Source organism: Hyla sarda, chromosome 7, assembly GCF_029499605.1.
Source record: "Hyla sarda isolate aHylSar1 chromosome 7, aHylSar1.hap1, whole genome shotgun sequence".
Taxonomy (NCBI): domain Eukaryota; kingdom Metazoa; phylum Chordata; class Amphibia; order Anura; family Hylidae; genus Hyla; species Hyla sarda.
The window spans coordinates 37,456,152-37,475,817 of NC_079195.1; the positions used below are offsets into that span (position 1 = coordinate 37,456,152).

The 19,666-nt window shown below is 44.2% G+C and overlaps 1 protein-coding gene across 1 annotated transcript; it reads right to left on the reverse strand.

Annotated features, from left to right (window-relative positions):
* Positions 1–980: 980 nt before the first annotated feature.
* On the reverse strand, positions 981–18,693 carry AVPI1 (arginine vasopressin induced 1). The gene is made up of 3 exons (XM_056530873.1): positions 18,514–18,693; positions 5,170–5,510; positions 981–1,746 (listed from the first exon to the last, which is right to left on the reverse strand). The coding sequence occupies exons 2-3, from the start codon at positions 5,487–5,489 to the stop codon at positions 1,572–1,574; spliced, it is 495 nt and encodes a 164-aa protein (XP_056386848.1). The 5' UTR covers positions 5,490–5,510; positions 18,514–18,693; the 3' UTR covers positions 981–1,571.
* Between the last annotated feature and the right edge of the window lie 973 nt (positions 18,694–19,666).

Genomic DNA, 19,666 nt, shown 5'->3' on the forward strand with positions numbered 1-19,666 from the left:
AATGTATACGTTTCAATACAGTTTTTCACCCGGACCGAAAACCGTGGTAGGCTACTGTTTTGGGTACGGGGAAAAAAAAAAAAAAACTGACAAAACCGTAAAGGATGTAAAACGGACACAACCGGATGCAAACCGTACGGTTTCCAAATTGAAACGTATACGGGAACTGTAGTGCAAAAACGTGTTGTGAACCCGGCCTGTCACAGATATAAGATGTATTGGCAGGTAGTGATAAGAGTAAACACACTGATCAAATTTACTGTAAGTTCGCTCATCTGTCACGAACTTCTCGGCTCAGCAGTTGTTGACTTATCCTGCATAAATTAGTTCAGCCTTCAGGTGCTCCGGTGGGCTGGGAAAGGTGGATACATTCCTAGGAAAGAGTCTCCTAGGAATGTATCCACCTTTTCCAGCCCACAGGAGCACCGGAAAGCTGAACTAATTTATGCAGGATAAGTCATCAACTGCCGAGCCGAGAAGTTCGTGACTGATCGAATTTACTGTAAGTTCACTCATCTCTAGTAATCATTAATTTCTTATTTTAGTATTGATTTTTTTATTGTATTATTAATAATCATTTTTTAATTAATGGATTTACTATTAATAATAATCTAAAAATAAAATACTAACAAAAATAGTAATATCATTAATTTTAGTATTATTTTGTTGTGTTATTGTATATTAAATAATCCTTGAATTATTTTTTATAACTGGAGTTTTAATAAATAATAATCTAAAAATAATACTAACAAAAATAGTAATAATCATTAATTTATTTTAGTATTATTTTGTTATTGTATTAAATAAGCCTGAATACATTTTTATTTGATTTTTAATAATAAGTAATCATAATAATCTAAAAATAATACTAACAAAAATAGTAATAATCATTTAAGAATTATTAGTATTGTATTTGTTAAATTAGCATTTAAAAAATATATAGATGCAGACTATTTGCAGTAAAGCCCAAGACATGACAATGCTTTCATTTTTTTTTTATTGATTGAGCAGAAAACGAGGTTTTTCCAACACAAGAACATGGACATTATTTACATGCTGCAACGAGAGACATTTTTTTCAGACTATACACTTCTCGTTCCTCGTCTTTTCCGAGTAGACATTTTCCTGTGACAATTACTGTATCGGTAGAAAGGGGCCGATCACATCCCTGACCGTACCCATCCTCATATCGGGGTGGACAGCATACGGAAGAAGCCAATGACGTCCCACCAAGAGCCGATCTGACTATAAAGACGCAGCCATGAGAACTTTCCTAACGATCAATAGACCATGATTGGAAGGTTCTACATGATCAGTGGGTGCGTAGTGTTTCCCTCCTGCAGCTCTCCTATTTCCTACAGCTGCATGCAATAAATACATCCATTTAGGTCTCCAGAACGTAAAGTTCCTATTCACAAATGTGTTTTGGAGTGTTACATAAGTATATGGAATCGGTAGTGCAACAATTCACAAGGGACAACCGGTCCCGGTAAGCCGGCTGCCTTTCCTTGCATAGCAGTCTTCATTCTGTGCGCGAGCAGCGGTTACACCGTACGGTGACTGTGCGCAGATCATCGCTTTATCTGGTGCAGGTAGCTGGAGATCTGTCTCTTCTGGTGCCGCTTTAGTTTATTCTTTGTTCGCTGGATTGCAGTTTTGTTGGTCGTGCAGTGTGTCGGCTGTTCTTGGGGATCACCGACGGGCTGGGCAGGATCCTCCTCTCCGGAAGCCCCCTCCTCACTGATGCTGGAAGCGAAGAAAAAGAAAGATTATGAGAAAAGAACAGCCAGGAGGGGAATCTAATATCACATATAGAAATGCCGTCAATAGTGTCATTTGCAGAGTTTTTAGAAGCTCAGTAGGTGGATGAGCAGAATACAGCATGTGTGACCCCCAGCACTCCGCTCAGTAGGTGGATGAGCAGAATACAGCATGTGTGACCCCCAGCACTCCGCTCAGTAGGTGGATGAGCAGAATACAACATGTGTGACCCCCAGAACTCCGCTCTGTAGGTGAATGGGCAGAATACAGCATGTGTGACCCCCAGCACTCCGCTCAGTAGGTGGATGAGCAGAATACAGCATGTGTGTCCTCCAGCACTCCGCTCAGTAGGTGGATGAGCAGAATACAACATGTGTGACCCCCAGAACTCCGCTCTGTAGGTGAATGGGCAGAATACAGCATGTGTGACCCCCAGCACTCCGCTCAGTAGGTGGATGAGCAGAATACAGCATGTGTGTCCTCCAGCACTCCGCTCAGTAGGTGGATGAGCAGTGAGCATGTGTGACCCCCAGCACTCCGCTCAGTAGGTGGATGAGCAGAATACAACATGTGTGACCCCCAGAACTCCGCTCTGTAGGTGAATGGGCAGAATACAGCATGTGTGTCCTCCAGCACTCCGCTCAGTAGGTGGATGAGCAGTGAGCATGTGTGACCCCCAGCACTCCGCTCAGTAGGTGGATGAGCAGAATACAACATGTGTGACCCCCAGAACTCCGCTCTGTAGGTGAATGGGCAGAATACAGCATGTGTGTCCTCCAGAACTCCGCTCTGTAGGTGGATGGGCAGTGAGCATGTGTGTCCTCCAGAACTCCGCTCTGTAGGTGAATGGGCAGAATAAAGCAAGTGTGTCCTCCAGAACTCCGCTCTGTAGGTGAATGGGCAGAATACAGCATGTGTGTCCTCCAGCACTCCGCTTAGTAGGTGGATGGGCAGTGAGCATGTGTGTCCTCCAGAACTCCGCTCTGTAGGTGAATGGGCAGAATAAAGCAAGTGTGTCCGCCAGCACTCCACTCAGTAGAAGGTCGGGCACATTGCTCTTCTCTTTGAACACCAGGTGTTGCCACACTATGCAAGTAAATCTAATTTTTAACAATGTGAGAATATTTAAGCAACAAATATGATATTTAAAGTAGAAATGTGGCACTAAACTTAACTTCCCTGTGCCCAGGCTGCAAGCAAAAAAATAAATAAATATGTTCCCCCGTTGCGCCGATATTGGTGACCTGTTCCTCTGGCGCTGCTCAGAACGTCACACTGCAGTCAGCGTATTGCCGGCCACAGTGATGTCCCGCCTCGGCCGGTGATAGGCTGAGCACACGGTCATGTAAGGAGCCCGGGCAGCAGGGAGAGGGCGGGGCACAAGCTCCTTACATGACCGTGTGCTCAGCCTATCACCAGCCGAGGCAGGACACCGATGCGGCCGGCGATACGCAGACTGCAGTGTGATGTTCCGAGCCTAAGAAGCAGGGAGCAGAGTAGCAGCAGAGGAATGGGACGCCGATCTCTGCACAACGTTTTTGCAGCCCGGGCACTATTGAAGTAAAAAGTTGTGCGCCACATTTCTCCTTTAATGGAGGGGCCACACCTTTAACTCATTAAGGACACAGGACGTATATGTATATCCTACTCTTGCGAAGTGCGCTCAGGAGGTGAGAACGCTTCATACCCGGTTGGTCCCGCTTGCTATCAGCAATGAGAATCCACAGCTAATACCAGACATCGCTATTGTCAGTCATTAATCATTTAGATGCCGCAAAAAAAAGTTGATTGCGGCATCTAAATTGGGGGGAATTTTTTTTTTTAATCACTTGGCAGTAGCTTAGCGGAGAAGACGTAAAAAAAAAACAAAAAAGTGTAAATAAATGTGAATTTAAGTTTAATGGCGTAAGGAAACAAAAAGAATACCACAGCCCAGAATAGCTGATTTTTTTGGTCACTTTATATACCAGAAAAGTGAATAAAAAAAGCAATCAAAAATCCCCCCAAATTAGCCCTTTTACGAAAAAAAAAAAGAAAAGTTATAGGGGTCAGAAGGACAATTTTAAGCATACTTCTTTCCTTACAAAAAGTTATAATTTTAGCAAGTAAAATTGAAGGTGGCGACGACATTCTTAATTGTAAACAGAAAAACGTGAAATGAACATGATGAGGTTTGTTTGGAAATTTGTGGGATAAAAAAACAAAACATTTTTTTATTATATAATATATATTTATATCCAAGTACAACTGGTGGCCCAAAAATATATATATAAATAATAAAAATTGATAAAATATGAATAAAACATTAATAAATAATATTAAATAAAAATATTAATATATATATATATATATATATATATATATATATATATATATATATATATATATATATATATATATATATATATATATATATATATATATATAGGCTGAATAAATTATTTTTTTCACAATTTTTTTGAAGTGCTGCGTTGCTATTTTTCTATTAGTGTGAACCGTGATCGGGTTTGGAGCGCTGGCACCCACTTTCCTGGTTTATTTCAGCAACATTTCTAAATATATTATAAATAAATAATATATATTACTCATTGCTATTAGAAGTCAAAAAGCAAAAAATAAAACTGCCAAAATATTATGCTAAAGCCCCTCTATGGCAAATAGGGAATATGATATTGAGATGTTTTAGTAGGACAACCCCTTCTCCTCCATACTTAAGTCTGGGTTAGTGTGGTTGGATGTTTCCACATGTTTTATAGCAGTGGTTTCCCAACTGTGGACCTCCAGCTGTTGCAAAACCACAACTTCCAGCATGCCCAGACAGCCAACGGCTGTCTGGGCATACTGGGAGTTGTAGTTTTGCAACAGCTGGAGGTCCACAGTTGGGAGACCACTGCTCTATAGCAGTGGTCTTCATCCTGCGGACCTCCAGATGTTGCAAAACTACAACTCCCAGCATGCCCGGACAGCCGTTGGCTGTCCGGGCATGCTGGGAGTTTTAGTTTTGCAACGGAAGATAGTAACGGGAACCGTAGTTAGTGTATTCGGGAACCGTAGTTAGTGTATGTCTATGAGCCGACCGGAGTGAACCGCAGCCTCCGGGGTGGGCGGGGCTTAATCGCGGCGCCCGCACTCAGCCGTATTCGGGAACCGTATTTAATGCATGTCTATGGTCGACCACGTTTTTGCCTGCGGTCGGGAAACCGCATACGGCCGAAAAAGCAGCCGACCGGAGGCTGCGGTTCACTCCGGTCGGCTCATAGACAAGCATTAAATACGGTTCCCGAATACGGCTGAGTGCGGGTGCCGCGATTAAGCCCCGCCCACCCCTCCTCCCAGCCGTATACGGGAACCGTAGTTCAAATCGTAGTGTGAACCCAGCCTAATTATGTAGTGTGAAAGGGGCCTTACCAGAGTTGACTGAAATTCTGCACAGACAGTCCTCCGATCCCATCAGCGCTCAGCTTGGGGTGCGATAAATGAAACCCCTTGTTCCGTTTCTTTCTCCGAAGGTTGTTCAAGGCTTCTGCGATGCGCCTGTCTCCGGCGTAGTCGTAAATGATCTGAGCTCGCTCATCTGCGCACTCATCCCCGCTGGTGCGGAAGAGCGTCTGTATCTGTAGGAGGTCAATGTCTTTGAAGATGTTGGCGGAGGCCTTCTTCCTGGTGCGGGGTTCCGGGGCCTGCCACGCTGCTGCAGGGGAGCTGACCACAGACGCCGGCGTGCCCATGATACCACAGCCTGGGATACACTGCAGGGAAAGAACATACATGAGATGTAGCAGGATCTCACGTCAGATGTGGCTTTGGGTTCTATGTGGAACCACAAAAATGCTGAGGGCGACCGTACATGGTCTGATCCCTCCACCACCCACATATCTATGCAAATCAAGAGTTTCAGTTCTTCTTACTCGTTCTGGTTTATGTCATGGTCAGGTGTGTCTCCACCATGATTACATAACCGTGCAGGGTTAACCCTTAAATCTCTAGGGCAAAATGCATCCATATTACACTCACTTGATTCCTAGCCCAGGGGTGTGTTCACAAGTTCAGCCTTTTAATTATAAGTGTTCTCCATTTATAATCTGTTGCTGGCTTTGTATTCCATAATTGTGTAGGGGGTGGGTGCGTGCGTGTAGGTAGGGGGTGTAAGGGGGGGTGCGTACGTGTAAGGAGAGGGGGTGTGCGCTAGGGATCGACCGATTATCGGTATGGCCGATAATCACGATTTTGGGCATTATCGGTATCGGCAATTACCTTGCCGATAATGCCCCGCCCCCCGCACCGCCCCCACCGCACCGCGACCGCCACCCCCCCAACCCGCGTCGCACCCCCTCCCCCCCCCCACCGTGATGCTGGGCGGTATACCGGTATGGATTTTTGCCCATACCGCTATACCGGTCGGGCCCCACCCTCCGAGTCAATAAAAAAAAATTTAACTTACCCGTAATGGGGGTGGTCTGGGCCATCCATCGTTCCTGTAGAGTCCGGAGGCGTTCCGGGTGGAGGGTGAACCGGTCCGGGCTGTCCTTCTCCGGGGGTCCTCTTCTCCACTCCGGGCAGGCTCCGGCCTAGTACACTGCATAGACGCCGCTACGCCGTGACATCAGGTGCGTCGCTGCGCACGGGCGTCACTGCGCAGCGGCGTCTATGCAGCGTACTAGGCCGGAGCCTGCCCGGAGTGGAGAAGATGACCCCCGGAGAAGAATGAAAGCCCGGACCGGTTCACTCTTCACCCGAAACGCCCCCGGACACTACAGGAAGGAAGGATAGATGGCCCGGACCACCCTGACAGGTAGGGGGAGAGAAGGGGGTGGCCTATGGCCCCGCAAAAGCCACTGCAGATCATTGATTTAAAGCGCCCGCTTTAAATCAATGATCTGCAGCAGTGTCGCAGGGGGTTAAATAGCCGATAACTTATACCGGAATATCGGTATAAGTTATCGGCTATCGGCCCTAACCTGCACCGATTATCGGTATCGGCCCTAAAAAAACGATATCGGACGATCCCTAGTGTGCGAGCGTGCGTGTAAGGGGGGGTGCATGCGTGCGTGTAAGGGGGGGAGGGCGTGCCTGTAAGGGGGGGGGTATTGCCCTTCTGCTCCACTGGAGGTTTCTGTCCTCCCTGAGCTCGCCTTAGGACACCTGCGTTACGGTTTGACAGGTGTACCGCCCCAGTCAAACCCCCCACCTGCGACTGTACTTGTAAAGGGGGGGGGTGTATATTATATACACACACACACGTGCCACATGGTGCGGAGAGATGTTAGCTGGGAGTCAACTGGGAATGGTGTGTTTTTTGCTTTGGTTTTTATCTCAAGAAACTGGCGTTGTTGCTCCCATTGACTTCAGGAGATTATGATAAAAAATAAAAAACACAAAACAGAAAAAACGCCACAACACATGTATATTGCCCCCTTTTCCCCACCACTGTTACAATCTCTTTATTTGCGTCTATTGAGGTCGTGACGTGATCACATGGTTTGGTTGCGGTTTCCAGTGCAGGATGTTACTCTTCCCACATGATAGTGATAAACAGCAATGTGTCTCGTCGCTCGGGTACACATGACGGCGATACACTGTAACACAACCGCTCTAAGAGATAGGAGCCTTCCTGCTGCATCACAGGCACATGCCAATCTACGTAAATCCCGGCTAACACTTCCTGCCCTGGAGAGGTGCCAGCCTCATGATCCGGGGCTCAGCCCGTGTGAGTCACATCATTACAACACCGAGCACATATACATCTGCGCTGAGCCGAATAATCCTCCTGGTACAAGGCTGCAAGCTATAAACTATTCATACCCCCCTGGAAAGGGAGATGCCCTGTGGGACTGTTCTGGCCTGGACTTCTTTAAAAACAAAGCCTTGAACAGGTCTGCAGATCTAGAATATATTTCTTATCAATATAAAAACTAAAATCTCCCCATTGACAGCAATAAGAGAACCAAGCGGCCATGTATCTACGTTGGTGTATTTTAGACTATATTGTGGAACGTTTTCAAGATGTGCAAACCTCATGATAAATAAGGTGCAAACTTTAAACTTGAACCACTCTTCCAAAGTTCACAAGATTGTCAAAAATGTCTCCTGCATCAAAGGTATTTTCTCTATTCAATGGTTCACGTCTGTTTTTCCAAAGTTAAATAATTGTTGTTTGATCTCTTTGTTTTGCTATTTAATATATAGTAAGGATATTATTTCAACATATTACAGTATATTCTCGAGTATAAGCCGAGTTTTTCAGCAAGATTTTTCGTGCTGAAAACGCCCCCCGCGGCTTATGCTCGAGTGAACTCTTCGCCTGTCAATCCCTTCTCAGTGGTCTTCAACATCATCCACCCCCCCCCCCCTTTGTTTTGTACTCACCTCCCCTCGGAGGGAAGGAAGGGTAAGCTGGTCCGGACCATCTATGCTGCAGGGACCGTCCGGTGGGGAGGGTTAGTCGTTGCGGGCTGTCCCGGACTAGTGACGTTGCCTCGACGACGACACACAGGGATGTTCATGCACAACGTCCCTGTGCGTCGTTGTCAAGGCAACGTCACTAGTCCGGGGCCGGGCCCGAAGGGCGGAGAAGAGGGCCCCCCCCCGGTGAAAATGGACAGCCCGCAACGACAAACCCTCCCCACCGGACGGTCCCTGCAGCATAGATGGCCCGGACCAGCTCACCCTTCCTTCCCGCCGAGGGGAGGCAAGTACAAAACAAAAGGGGGGGTGGGGGGCTGGTTGATGACGAAGGCCGATGGCTGTCCGGGCATGCTGGGAGTTGTAGTTTTGCAACATCTGGAGGTCCGCAGGTTGAAGACCACTGATGAATGGATTGACAGGCGGTGATGATGACATGGGAGGGGATGATGTATTTCCCACCCTAGGCTTATAGTCGAGTCAATAACTTTTCCTGGGTTTTTGGTGTGAAATTAGGGGCCTCAGCTTATATTCGGCTTGTTGCTGGCGAGTTTGCCTTAGAGCAGCGGTCTTCAAACTGTGGCCCTCCAGCTGTTGCAAAACTACAACTCCCAGCATGCCCGGACAGCCAACGGCTGTCCGGGCATGCTGGGAATTGTAGTTTTGCAACATCTGGAGGGCCACAGTTTGAAGACCACTGCCTTAGAGGGAGATTCTTCTACACCTGGTCCCTCTAGAAATTGGCGAGTCTCGTAGGCGCAGGTTAGGATATACCAAGAAGAAAACATTTTCCAAGTGAGAATCGTGGGTTTTGTTTGAAGAGGTAGATGTTACCACAAAATGGACAAATCTGATGTTAATATGCTTTTTTTTATTAAATTGTATTCCTATATTTTATTGTGTTTGTTGTAATGTTTTTGCAATGTGATGTCATGTTTTTCTGGTTTATGTTGGTGAGTATTTATGGTTTAAAAAATAAACACATCTAAGGGAGCGTTCACACGGCCGTCTGTCCCCGTTTTTTTTATCCCCGTTTTGGTTCCGTTCTTGCAGACTGTAAACGGATTAAAAACCGTTTAAAAAAAATCCCATTCGTGTCAATTGGATTATTTTTTTTTTTTACAATCCATTTACATCTGTTTGTACCCGTCTGCACTAATTTCAGGGGGTTTTTTTTACGGCAGAAAAAACGGCAGATGCAGTATTTTTTCTTCCATCAAAAAAATAAATAAATAATTAAGAAAACGGATACAGTAAATTTAACATTGAAGTTGATGGAAAACGGATGAGCCTTTAAGGTCAAAATAATACTAAAATTAATGATTATTACTATTTTTTAGTATTTTATTTTTAGATTATTAATAAATCAATTAATAAAAAAATGATTATTAATACAATAAAAAAATCAATACTAAAATAAGAAATTAATGATTACTACTAGAGATGAGCGAACTTACAGTAAATTCAATTCGTCACGAACTTCTCGGCTCGTCAGTTGATGACTTTTCCTGTGTAAATGAGTTCAGCCTTCAGGTGCTCCAGTGGGCTGGAAAAGGTGGATACAGTGATAGGAGACTCTTTCCTAGGACTGTATCCACCTTTTCCAGCCCACCGGAGCACCTGAAGGCTGAACTAATTTACACAGGAAAAGTCATCAACTGCCGAGCCGAGAAGTTCCTGACAAATCGAATTTACTGTAAGTTCGCTCATCTCTAGTCATCCGTTTAACAGATTTTTTTTTAATCTGTTTTTACTTCTGAGCATGCTCAGAACCAAAAAAATAAAAAAATTTTGGTTTATTAACTGAACAATAACGGATACAAACAGATAAATTCCGTTTGCATCCGTTATTGTCCGTTTTTTTAAGTCCGTTTTTATTTTTGACGGGAGAAGAACGGGACGGGTCTAGACGGCCGTGTGAACGCAGCCTTACAACACATCTAGGAGAGTTTGCTACAATTGTGGCCCATCAGGTGATCATCTTGATCGTTTGCTACAATGTATGTGTGTGTAGGTGAAATGTCTGGAGTCCTGGCTTTTTAGTCCATGGAGGATTTAGTCTAGACTGGATACATTTGTAGCAAACCTCCATCTGTGAAAAGTATTAGTTGTGTCTGGGATATCCTCCTGGAAAGGCAAAGTGTATTTTGTATCAGGGACTCTGATTTCGGCTGGAGATATGACAGTAGGTTAGTGATGTCCCGATACTGGTATTGGTGCATATACCGGACATTTGCATTTACTCGTGCAACGTACCCGATAGCTGGAGATTGCGTGGACGGTGTGCGAACAGTGAGCAGAGATGTCGTTTCTGCCACGATATTGCTTCCATAAAAAAAGAAAAAAAAAATTACAATTCCTCTCATCTTTACTACACTCCCGCACTAAGGTCTCTTTCTCGTTCTGGACCTACCGCACAATAAAACAGCATAATCGCGCAGGGTGCTGGAGAAGGTCCTGCACCACTAAGAGGGGAGGAGGCAGAGGCTTCAGCGCAGAAGTGGAGAGAAGTTGAGTGTAATTTTCTCTCGGAGGGGATTTATTGGGAACACTTCTACCTAATAGGAGGTTCCTTACTTCCTAGGGGCCTCTACCCTTTGGAGGGAGATTACCTACCTACTGGGGGCCCTCTACCCATTGGAGGGGAGATTACCTACCTACTGGGGGCCCTCTACCCATTGGAGGGGGATTACCTACCTACTGGGGGCCCCTCTACCCATTGGAGGGGGATTACCTACCTACTGGGGGCCCCTCTACCCATTGGAGGGGGATTACCTACCTACTGGGGGCCCCTCTACCCATTGGAGGGGGATTACCTACCTACTGGGGGCCCTCTACCCATTGGAGGGGGATTATCTACCTACTGGGGGGCCTCTACCCATTGGAGGGGAATTACCTACCTACTGGGGGGCCTCTACCCATTGGAGGGGAATTACCTACCTACTGGGGGGCCTCTACCCATTGGAGGGGAATTACCTACCTACTGGGGGGCCTCTACCCATTGGAGGGGGATTACCTACCTACTGGGGGGCCTCTACCCATTGGAGGGGGATTACCTACCTACTGGGGGGCCTCTACCCATTGGAGGGGAGATTACCTACCTACTGGGGGCCTCTACCCATTGGAGGGGAGATTACCTACCTACTGGGGGCTTCTACCTAATGTGGAGGTGACCCCTACGTATTGGAGGCATATCTGAATAATGAGTGTCAGTGAGGGCCTCATGTGCATTAGGATAGAGGATAAGTTGTTATATCACAGAGTTCTCCTTTAAGGTCAATGATTGCAAAATCTAAATTTATGGAAACGGTCATGTTGCGGTTGCATCACGTTGCAGGTTACATTAGCAATTAATAGATGTGATGATGCAATGTCATGTTGTACGACTGTAACCCTTGGGTACGTTCACATTACAGACAATTTCTTTGCTTAATTCTGTGTCCTTTCTGCTCCGGGGTAATTGGAGCAGAAATGTGGCTGAATTGCATCTTATATTTTGTAGAATTTGCTGTGGAAATAATAGCAGAAATCAGAATCCCATTGTCTCATCTTCCGACAGAATTCCAATCATCACAGCATACCCTGACAGCCTTCAAAGTCACATTCTGTATTCGTGTTCCCCTGCTGCTACAAAACTACACCTTTGCAACAGCTGGTTGGGGTGCACTGTCACACAGAGCGTGTGGTTTTAAAAATGGTAAGGGCATGCTGGGAGTTTTAGTGTTGCAACAGCTGAAGCGTCAGATTGGGGAACACTGGTCTAGACAATCATCTTGGAGCTAAATCCATCAGCAGCAGCACCTCTCTCTCTGTCCTATACCGATTCGCTACAATGTATCAGTGTGGGTAGAAACAACCATTCAAGTGACTGGATACAAATGTAGCAAAGCCTCAGCTGTGAGAAGTATTAGGTGCATATGGGGAATACACTACTGTATTACTGTCTCAAGAGTAGAGCGTTAATACACTGCTCAAAAAATAAAGTGAACACTGAGATAACACATCCTAGATCTGAATGAATGAACTAATCTTATTAAATACTTGAAAGTCTTTACATAGGTGAATGCGCTGACAACAAAATCACACAAAAATATCAATGGAAATCAAATTTATCAACCCATGGAGGTCTGGATATGGAGTCACACTCAAAATCAAAGTGGAAAACCCCACTACAGGCTGATCCAACTTTATGTAATGTCCTTAAAACAAGTCACAATGAGGCTCAGTAGTGTGTGTGGCCTCCACGTGCCCGTATGACCTCCCTACAACGCCTGGGCATGATCCTGATGAGGTGGTGGATGGTCTCCTGAGGGATGTCCTCCCAGACCTGGACTAATGCATCCGCCAACTCCTGGACAGTCTGTGGTGCAACTTGGCGTTGGTGGATGGAGAGAGACATGATGTCCCAGATGTGCTCAATCGGATTCAGGTCTGGGGAACGGACGGCCAGTCCATAGCATCAATGCCTTCCTCTTGCAGGAACTGCTGACACACTCCAGCCACATGAGGTCTAGTATTGTCTTGCATTAGGAAGAACCCGGGGACAACCGCACCAGCATATGGTCTCACAAGGGTCTGAGGATCTCATCTCGGTACCTAATGGCAGTCAAGCACATGGAGGGCTGTGCATCCCCCAAAAATGCCACCCCACACCGGTCATGCTGGAGGATTTTGCAGGCAGCAGAACGTTCTCCACGGCGTCTCCAGATTCTGTCACGTCTGTCACATGTGCTCAGTGGGAACCTGCTTTCATCTGTGAAGAGCACAGGGCGCCAGGGGGCAAATTTTCTAATCTTTGCGTTCTCTGGCAAATACCAAACATCCTGCACGGTGTTGGGCTGTAAGCACAAGCCCCACCTGTGAATGTCGGTTTCTGACCATTTGAGGGGACACATGCACATTTGTGGCCTGCTGGAGGTCATTTTGCAGGGCTCTGTCAGTGCTCCTCCTGCTCCTCCTTGTACAAAGGTGGAGGTAGCGGTCCTGCTGCTGGGTTGTTGCCCTTCTACAGCCTCCTCCACGTCTCCTGATGTACTGGCCTGTCTCCTGGTAGCGCCTCCATGCTATGGACACTACGCTGATAGACACAGCAAACCTTCTCGCCACAGCTCGCATTGATGAGCCACTTGTGTGGGTTGTAGGCTCCGCCTCATGCTACCACTAGAGAGAAAGCACCACCAGCATTCAAAAGTGACCAAATCATCAGCCAGGAAGCATAGGAACTGAGAAGTGGTCTGTGGTCACCACCTGCTGAACCACTCCTTTATTGGGGATGTCTTGCTAATTTCCTATCATTCTCGCCTGTTGTCTGTTCCATTTGCACAACAGCATGTGAAATTGATTGTCAATCAGTGTTCTTCCTGAGTGGACAGTGTGATTTCACAGAAGTGTCATTGACTTGGAGTTACATTGTGTTGTTTAAGTGTTTATTTTTTGAGCAGTGTACTTAAAGGGGTACTCCGGTGGAAAATGTTTTCTTTTTTTTTTTTGTAAATTAACTGGTGCCAGAAAGTTAAACAGATTTGTAAATTACTTCTATTAAAAAAATCTTAATCCTTCCAGTACTTAGCTGCTGTATGCTCCACAGGAAGTTCTTTTTGAATTTCCTTTCTGTCTGACCACAATGCTCTCTGCTGACACCTCTGTCCATGTCAGGAACTGTCCAGAGGAGGAGCAAATCCCAATAGCAAACCTCTCCTGCTCTGGACAGAGGTGTCAGCAGAGAGCACTATAGTCAAGCAGAAAGGAAATTCAAAAAGAAAAGAACTTCCTGTGGAGCATACAGCAGCTGATAAATACTGGAAGGATTTACATTTTTTTAATAGAAGTAATTTACAAATCTCCATATAAAATCCGAGAAGGAGAGAGCACACCAGGTAGCAAACCAAATAAGTGGAAAAGGCAAACATACGATACCATGAGGTAACTGTACGGAGCGTCCGGACTCCCTTCAATAAATGCGCAGCACCTGCGGGGTGCACACACTAGGTAAAATATCAATATATGCAGAAACTAAGATAGTATGCACTCACCGCTGGTAAGCTGCTACAGGCTCCGAGTCAGGGGTCACCACGGCATGAATGTAGACGATAAGGGGCGCTCAGAGGCCTCTGAGCGCCCCTTATCATCTACATTCATGCAGTGGTGATCCCGGACTCGGAGCCCGTAGCAGCTTACCAGCGGTGAGTGCATACTCTGTTTCTGCATATAATTTACAAATCTGTTTAACTTTCTGGCACCAGTTGATTTAAAAAAAATAATAAAATAAATTTAAAAAAATTTCCACCGGAGTACCCCTTTAAGCTGTAGGGAGTCCACTTTTTTTTCACATGTTCCTGCAGCGCAAATCCTGAATACAATGCTGGGAATAGCATAGGTACTGTCCAAGCTAATGCAAGAAGATGTCATAAACAAAGCGGAGTCTCCCGGGGCCATTGTATCCTCCAGTGACCGTGACGTCAGCCGCAGAGATAAGAGGCTGCGCCCGTTGCGTTTGTTCTTGATAACTGAAAAAGTCTTAAAGGGGTACTCCCGTGGAAAACTTTTTTAAATCAACTGGTGCTATAAAGTTAAACAGATTTGTAAATTACTTCTATTAAAAAATCTTAATCCTTCCAGTACTTATTAGCTGCTGAATACTACAGAGGAAATGGTTTTCTTTTTGGAACACAGAGCTCTCTGCTGACATCATGACTACAGTGCTCTCTGCTGACATCTCTGTCCATTTTAGGAATGGTCCAGAGCAGCATATGTTTTCTATGGGGATTTTCTCCTACTCTGGACAGTTCTTAAAATGGACAGAGATGTCAGCAGAGAGCACTGTGGTCATGATGTCAGCAGAGAGCTCTGTGTTCCAAAAATAGAACCATTGCCTCTGTAGTATACAGACCCTAAAAAAGTACTGGAAGGATTAAGATTTTTTAATAGAAGTAATTTACAAATCTGTTTAACTTTATGGCACCAGTTGATTTAAAAAAAAAAAATTTAAAAAAAGTTTTCCACAGGAGTACCCCTTTAAGTCGTGACCACCTGTCAATGTCCTATAATCCAGAAAAATTGACAATTGGGTGCCAGAGGAATTTACTGATGGTATACAATACAGCAGTATTTCCCAACCTATGAGCCTCCAGCTGTTGCAAAACTACAACTCCCAGCATGCCTGGACAGACGAAGGCTGTCCGGGCATGCCAGGAGTTGTAGTTTTTGCAACAGCTGGAGGCTCATAGGTTGGGAAATACTGCAATACAGGGTAGCAACCAGGCCAGATGTAGTGAAACTATAGTATCCTTGCATCACATGCTGGGAGTTGTAGTCTCAAACAAGCTAGAAATTTTTTTTTTTTTTTTTTATATATATATATATTTTTTTTTACAGTTAAACGTCGGCCGTCTGTCCCCTTTTTTTTTATCCCCTTTTCGGTTCCGTTCTTGCAGGCTGTAAACGGATTAAAAAACGTTTAAAAAATAAAAATCACATTCATGTCAATGGGATTTTTTTTACAATCCGTTTGCACCCGTCTGCACTCATTTCTGTTTTTTTGACGGCAGAAAAAACGGCACATGCAGTATTTTTTCTTCCGTAAAAAAATAAAATAAAAATAAAACCGTAGAAAAAGAGATACAGTAAATTTAACATTGAAGTCTATGGAAAACAGATGAGCTTAATATCATCCGTTTGCATCAGTTTTTTTTCAATCCGTTTTTACTTCTGAGCATGCTCAGAGCAAAAAAAAAATAAAAATAATGTTCCCGTTTATTAAAGGGGTATTCCAGGCAAAAACTTTTTTATATATATATATATATATATCAACTGGCTCCAGAAAGTTATAAATCTTAATCCTTCCAATAGTTATTAGCTTCTGAAGTTTTCTGTCTAACTGCTCTATGATGATGTCACGTCCCGGGACGAGAGTCATCAGAGAGCAGTTAGACAGAAAACAACAACTCAACTTCAGAAGCTAATAACTATTGGAAGGATTAAGATTTTTTAATAGAAGTAATTTACAAACCTGTTTAACTTTCCGGAGCCAGTTGATATATAAAAAAAATGTTTTGCCTGGAATACCCCTTTAACTGAACAATAACCGATCCAAATGGATACAAACAGATAACATCCGTTTGCATCCGTTATTGGCTGTTTTTTTTCTTTTATAAAGTCTTTTTTTTTTTTTTTTTTTTTTTTTAGAGATGAGCGAACTTACAGTAAATTCGATTCGTCACGAACTTCTCAGCTCGGCGGTTGTGCACTTTTCCTGCATAAATTAGTTCAGCTTTCCGGCGCTCCGGTGGGCTGGAAAAGGTGGAAACAGTCCTAGGAAAGAGTCTCCTAGGACTGTATCCACCTTTTCCAGCCCACGGGAGCACCGGAAAGCTGAACTAATTTATGCAGGAAAAGTTTTTGACGGGAGAAGAACGGGACGGGTCTAAAGGCCGTGTGAACGCAGCCTAAACTGTATCAAAACGTGTGTACAAATTTTAATCTGTATACGGTTTGAAAAATGATTGCATCCGTTTTTTTTAAAGAAAAAAATGTTTACGTTTTTAACTTTTCACTTCATTATAAATAAAGTTTCACTTGTTTGATTGAAATTCCAAGAGAATAAAAAAACTGTGCGAAGTCAAAAACCGTATGGTGAAAATCGGATGGAATCGTACGCACATACGGTTATGTACGGTTCCCATCGACTCCCATGTTAAAAAAAAACACACATACGGTTTCAATATGGTCAATAGGCTACGGTTTTGGGTACGGGGAAAAAAACGGACACAACCGTACAGGACGCATAATGGATGCAACGGGAGGTATCATTTGGCATACGGTTTTCAATACGGTTTTGTACAGTTTTCACATTGAAAATGTACACGGGAACTGTATTGCTAATACGCGGTGTGACTGCAGCCTTTGGTGACGTTTCGTCCGCAGTACAATCACATGACCTCAGATCACAATGGCCGCTGTAGTTGTAACATTGCAATGGACATAACATCACCATAGTCATAGCAGAGGACAGCGGGAAAGAACTAAACCTCTACATATATATTTAAAAGGCTTTTTTTGTGCTTTAAAAAAATAAATAAATAAAATACAAAAATTTACAAAGTTTAAGTTTTACAAAAAAAAAAAAAAAAACAGGTTTTCTGGACAAGCCCTTTAAGGCCATGTTCACACGGCTGAAAACGTGCAGAATGTCCACGGGGAAAACACGGGAGGACATGTCACATATTTGAATGTTGTGGTGGGCGCTAGGACCACTCGGAAATGCACCATCTCATAGACGGCAATGCATTTCCAAACTGAACTCAAAGAAAGAATAGACAGGTCTAGCCGAAATCGGGAAATTCCGCTGTGTGCACAGGGCACCAGAATCCTAATGAAATCAATGGGATTCTGCTGCAGTGGAATTTCCGAGCAGAATACTCCTGAAAAAATTCCGCTCAGAAATTCAGCCGTGTGAACATGGCCTAAGTGTGTCCGATTCATGCTGGATGTGACCAATCACGATATAGATCCTTCCCCCAAACCTACGATGGGAGTAAGAGGGCGCTGGACACCGCAAAGGAAAGGGATACGTTTATTCACCAATGATGTAACGCGTTTCACAGGGAGAGAGAGAGAGAGATATGAGATAGATAAATATGAGATAGATAAATAAATATGAGAAAGATAGGAGATAGATGGATGGATAGATAGATATGAAATATATATTAGATAGATGATATAGTTGAGATAGATAGATATGTGATAGGTAGATAGATGATATAGATATGAGATATAGATATGAGATCTAGATAGATGATATAGATATGAGAGATAGATGATATAGATATATGAGATAGATGATAGATATATGAGATAGATGATATAGATATATGAGATAGATGATATAGATATATGAGATAGATGATATAGATATATGAGATAGATGATAGATATATGAGATAGATGATAGATATGAGAGATAGATAGATATGAGAGATAGATAGATATGAGAGATAGATAGACGATATAGATATGAGAGAGGTCACATGACATATGTACTGTACAGATATGACCTATGCTACACACATTCCTTGTCTATAGTATACACCAGTGTTCCCCAACCTGTGGAGCTCCAGCTGTTGCAAAACTACAACTCCCAGCATGCCCGGACAGCCTCAGCAGTAGTTTTGTATTGGCTGGAGAAGCACAGGTTGGGGAGCACCGGTGTAGTGTTCGGGTTTATAGGTTGTCAGGAAATGCTGGGAGTTGTAGTTCCGCACCTGGCACTGATATACACTATACATATAGGAGTACACGTATAGATGATATACTATGCGCACATTACACTATAACATTATAGAGGACACATACCCGTCCGGACGCGGTATAACGGATCAGCACGGAGCGGCCGCTGTACGGTTCACGGACATAACGATCTCCCGCAGACTGACCAGCGGATCTCACCTCTCAGGCCCCGCCCCGCACCAGGTAGTTGACGCAAGGACAAGACTCAGCCAATCAGAGCGCTCGAGGGCGGGGTCTCGCTAGTGGCGGGAGACGTGGCTTGGAGCCATTGACGTCACAGGGGAGAGTTTAGGAGATTGTGTGAAGAGCGCGCCCAACCCCCCTCCTCTCCAGCACTGCGCATGCTCTGTAGAGATAACATCGCTACATGGGTTTGTTGATATAGAGCAGCCGGTGTTGTGGACAGATTTATCTTTATCAATAGCAGCAGCGATCAATGTAAACAGGACAATAAAGATGGCTGCCGTGGCTTTCTATAGACGTCACCACTAAGAGCTGCATTGTGTAACATTGAGCTGTGATCAGACACGACTTCTGTGGGGTTTTACTTGCCCCTTATTTTATCTTATTCTTTATTTTATTACTTCATGATGAAGTTTTTGTGTTTGTATTAGTCTTGGCGCTTCTATTTGGCATTTTATCCCCTGTGGTTTTCTTATTACGGTATATGAGTCTTTTACCATAAATATATGCACATATGTATAGAAGTCTAAGGGATTAACCTGGGCCTGACACATTTGTTATGGTCTTCTATACAGGACCATATAGAGGTAGATAGCAGCTGTACACAGGCTCTGTATACCATATAAGTGAATGTATACAGGACCATATAGAGGTAGCTACCAGCTGTACACAGGCTCTGTATACCATATAAGTGAATGTATACAGGACCATATAGAGGTAGCTACCAGCCTGTACACAGGCTCTGTATACCATATAAGTGAATGTATATAGGACCATATAGAGGTAGATACCAGCTGTACACAGGATCTGTATACCATATAAGTGAAAGTATACAGGACCATATAGAGGTAGCTACCAGCTGTACACAGGCTCTGTATACCATATACGTGAATATATACAGGACCATATAGAGGTAGATACCAGCTATACACAGGATCTGTATACCATATAAGTGACTATATATATAGGACCATAGAGGTAGATACCAGCACTACACAGGAGATATACTCAATATAAATGATTATATACAGGTCCA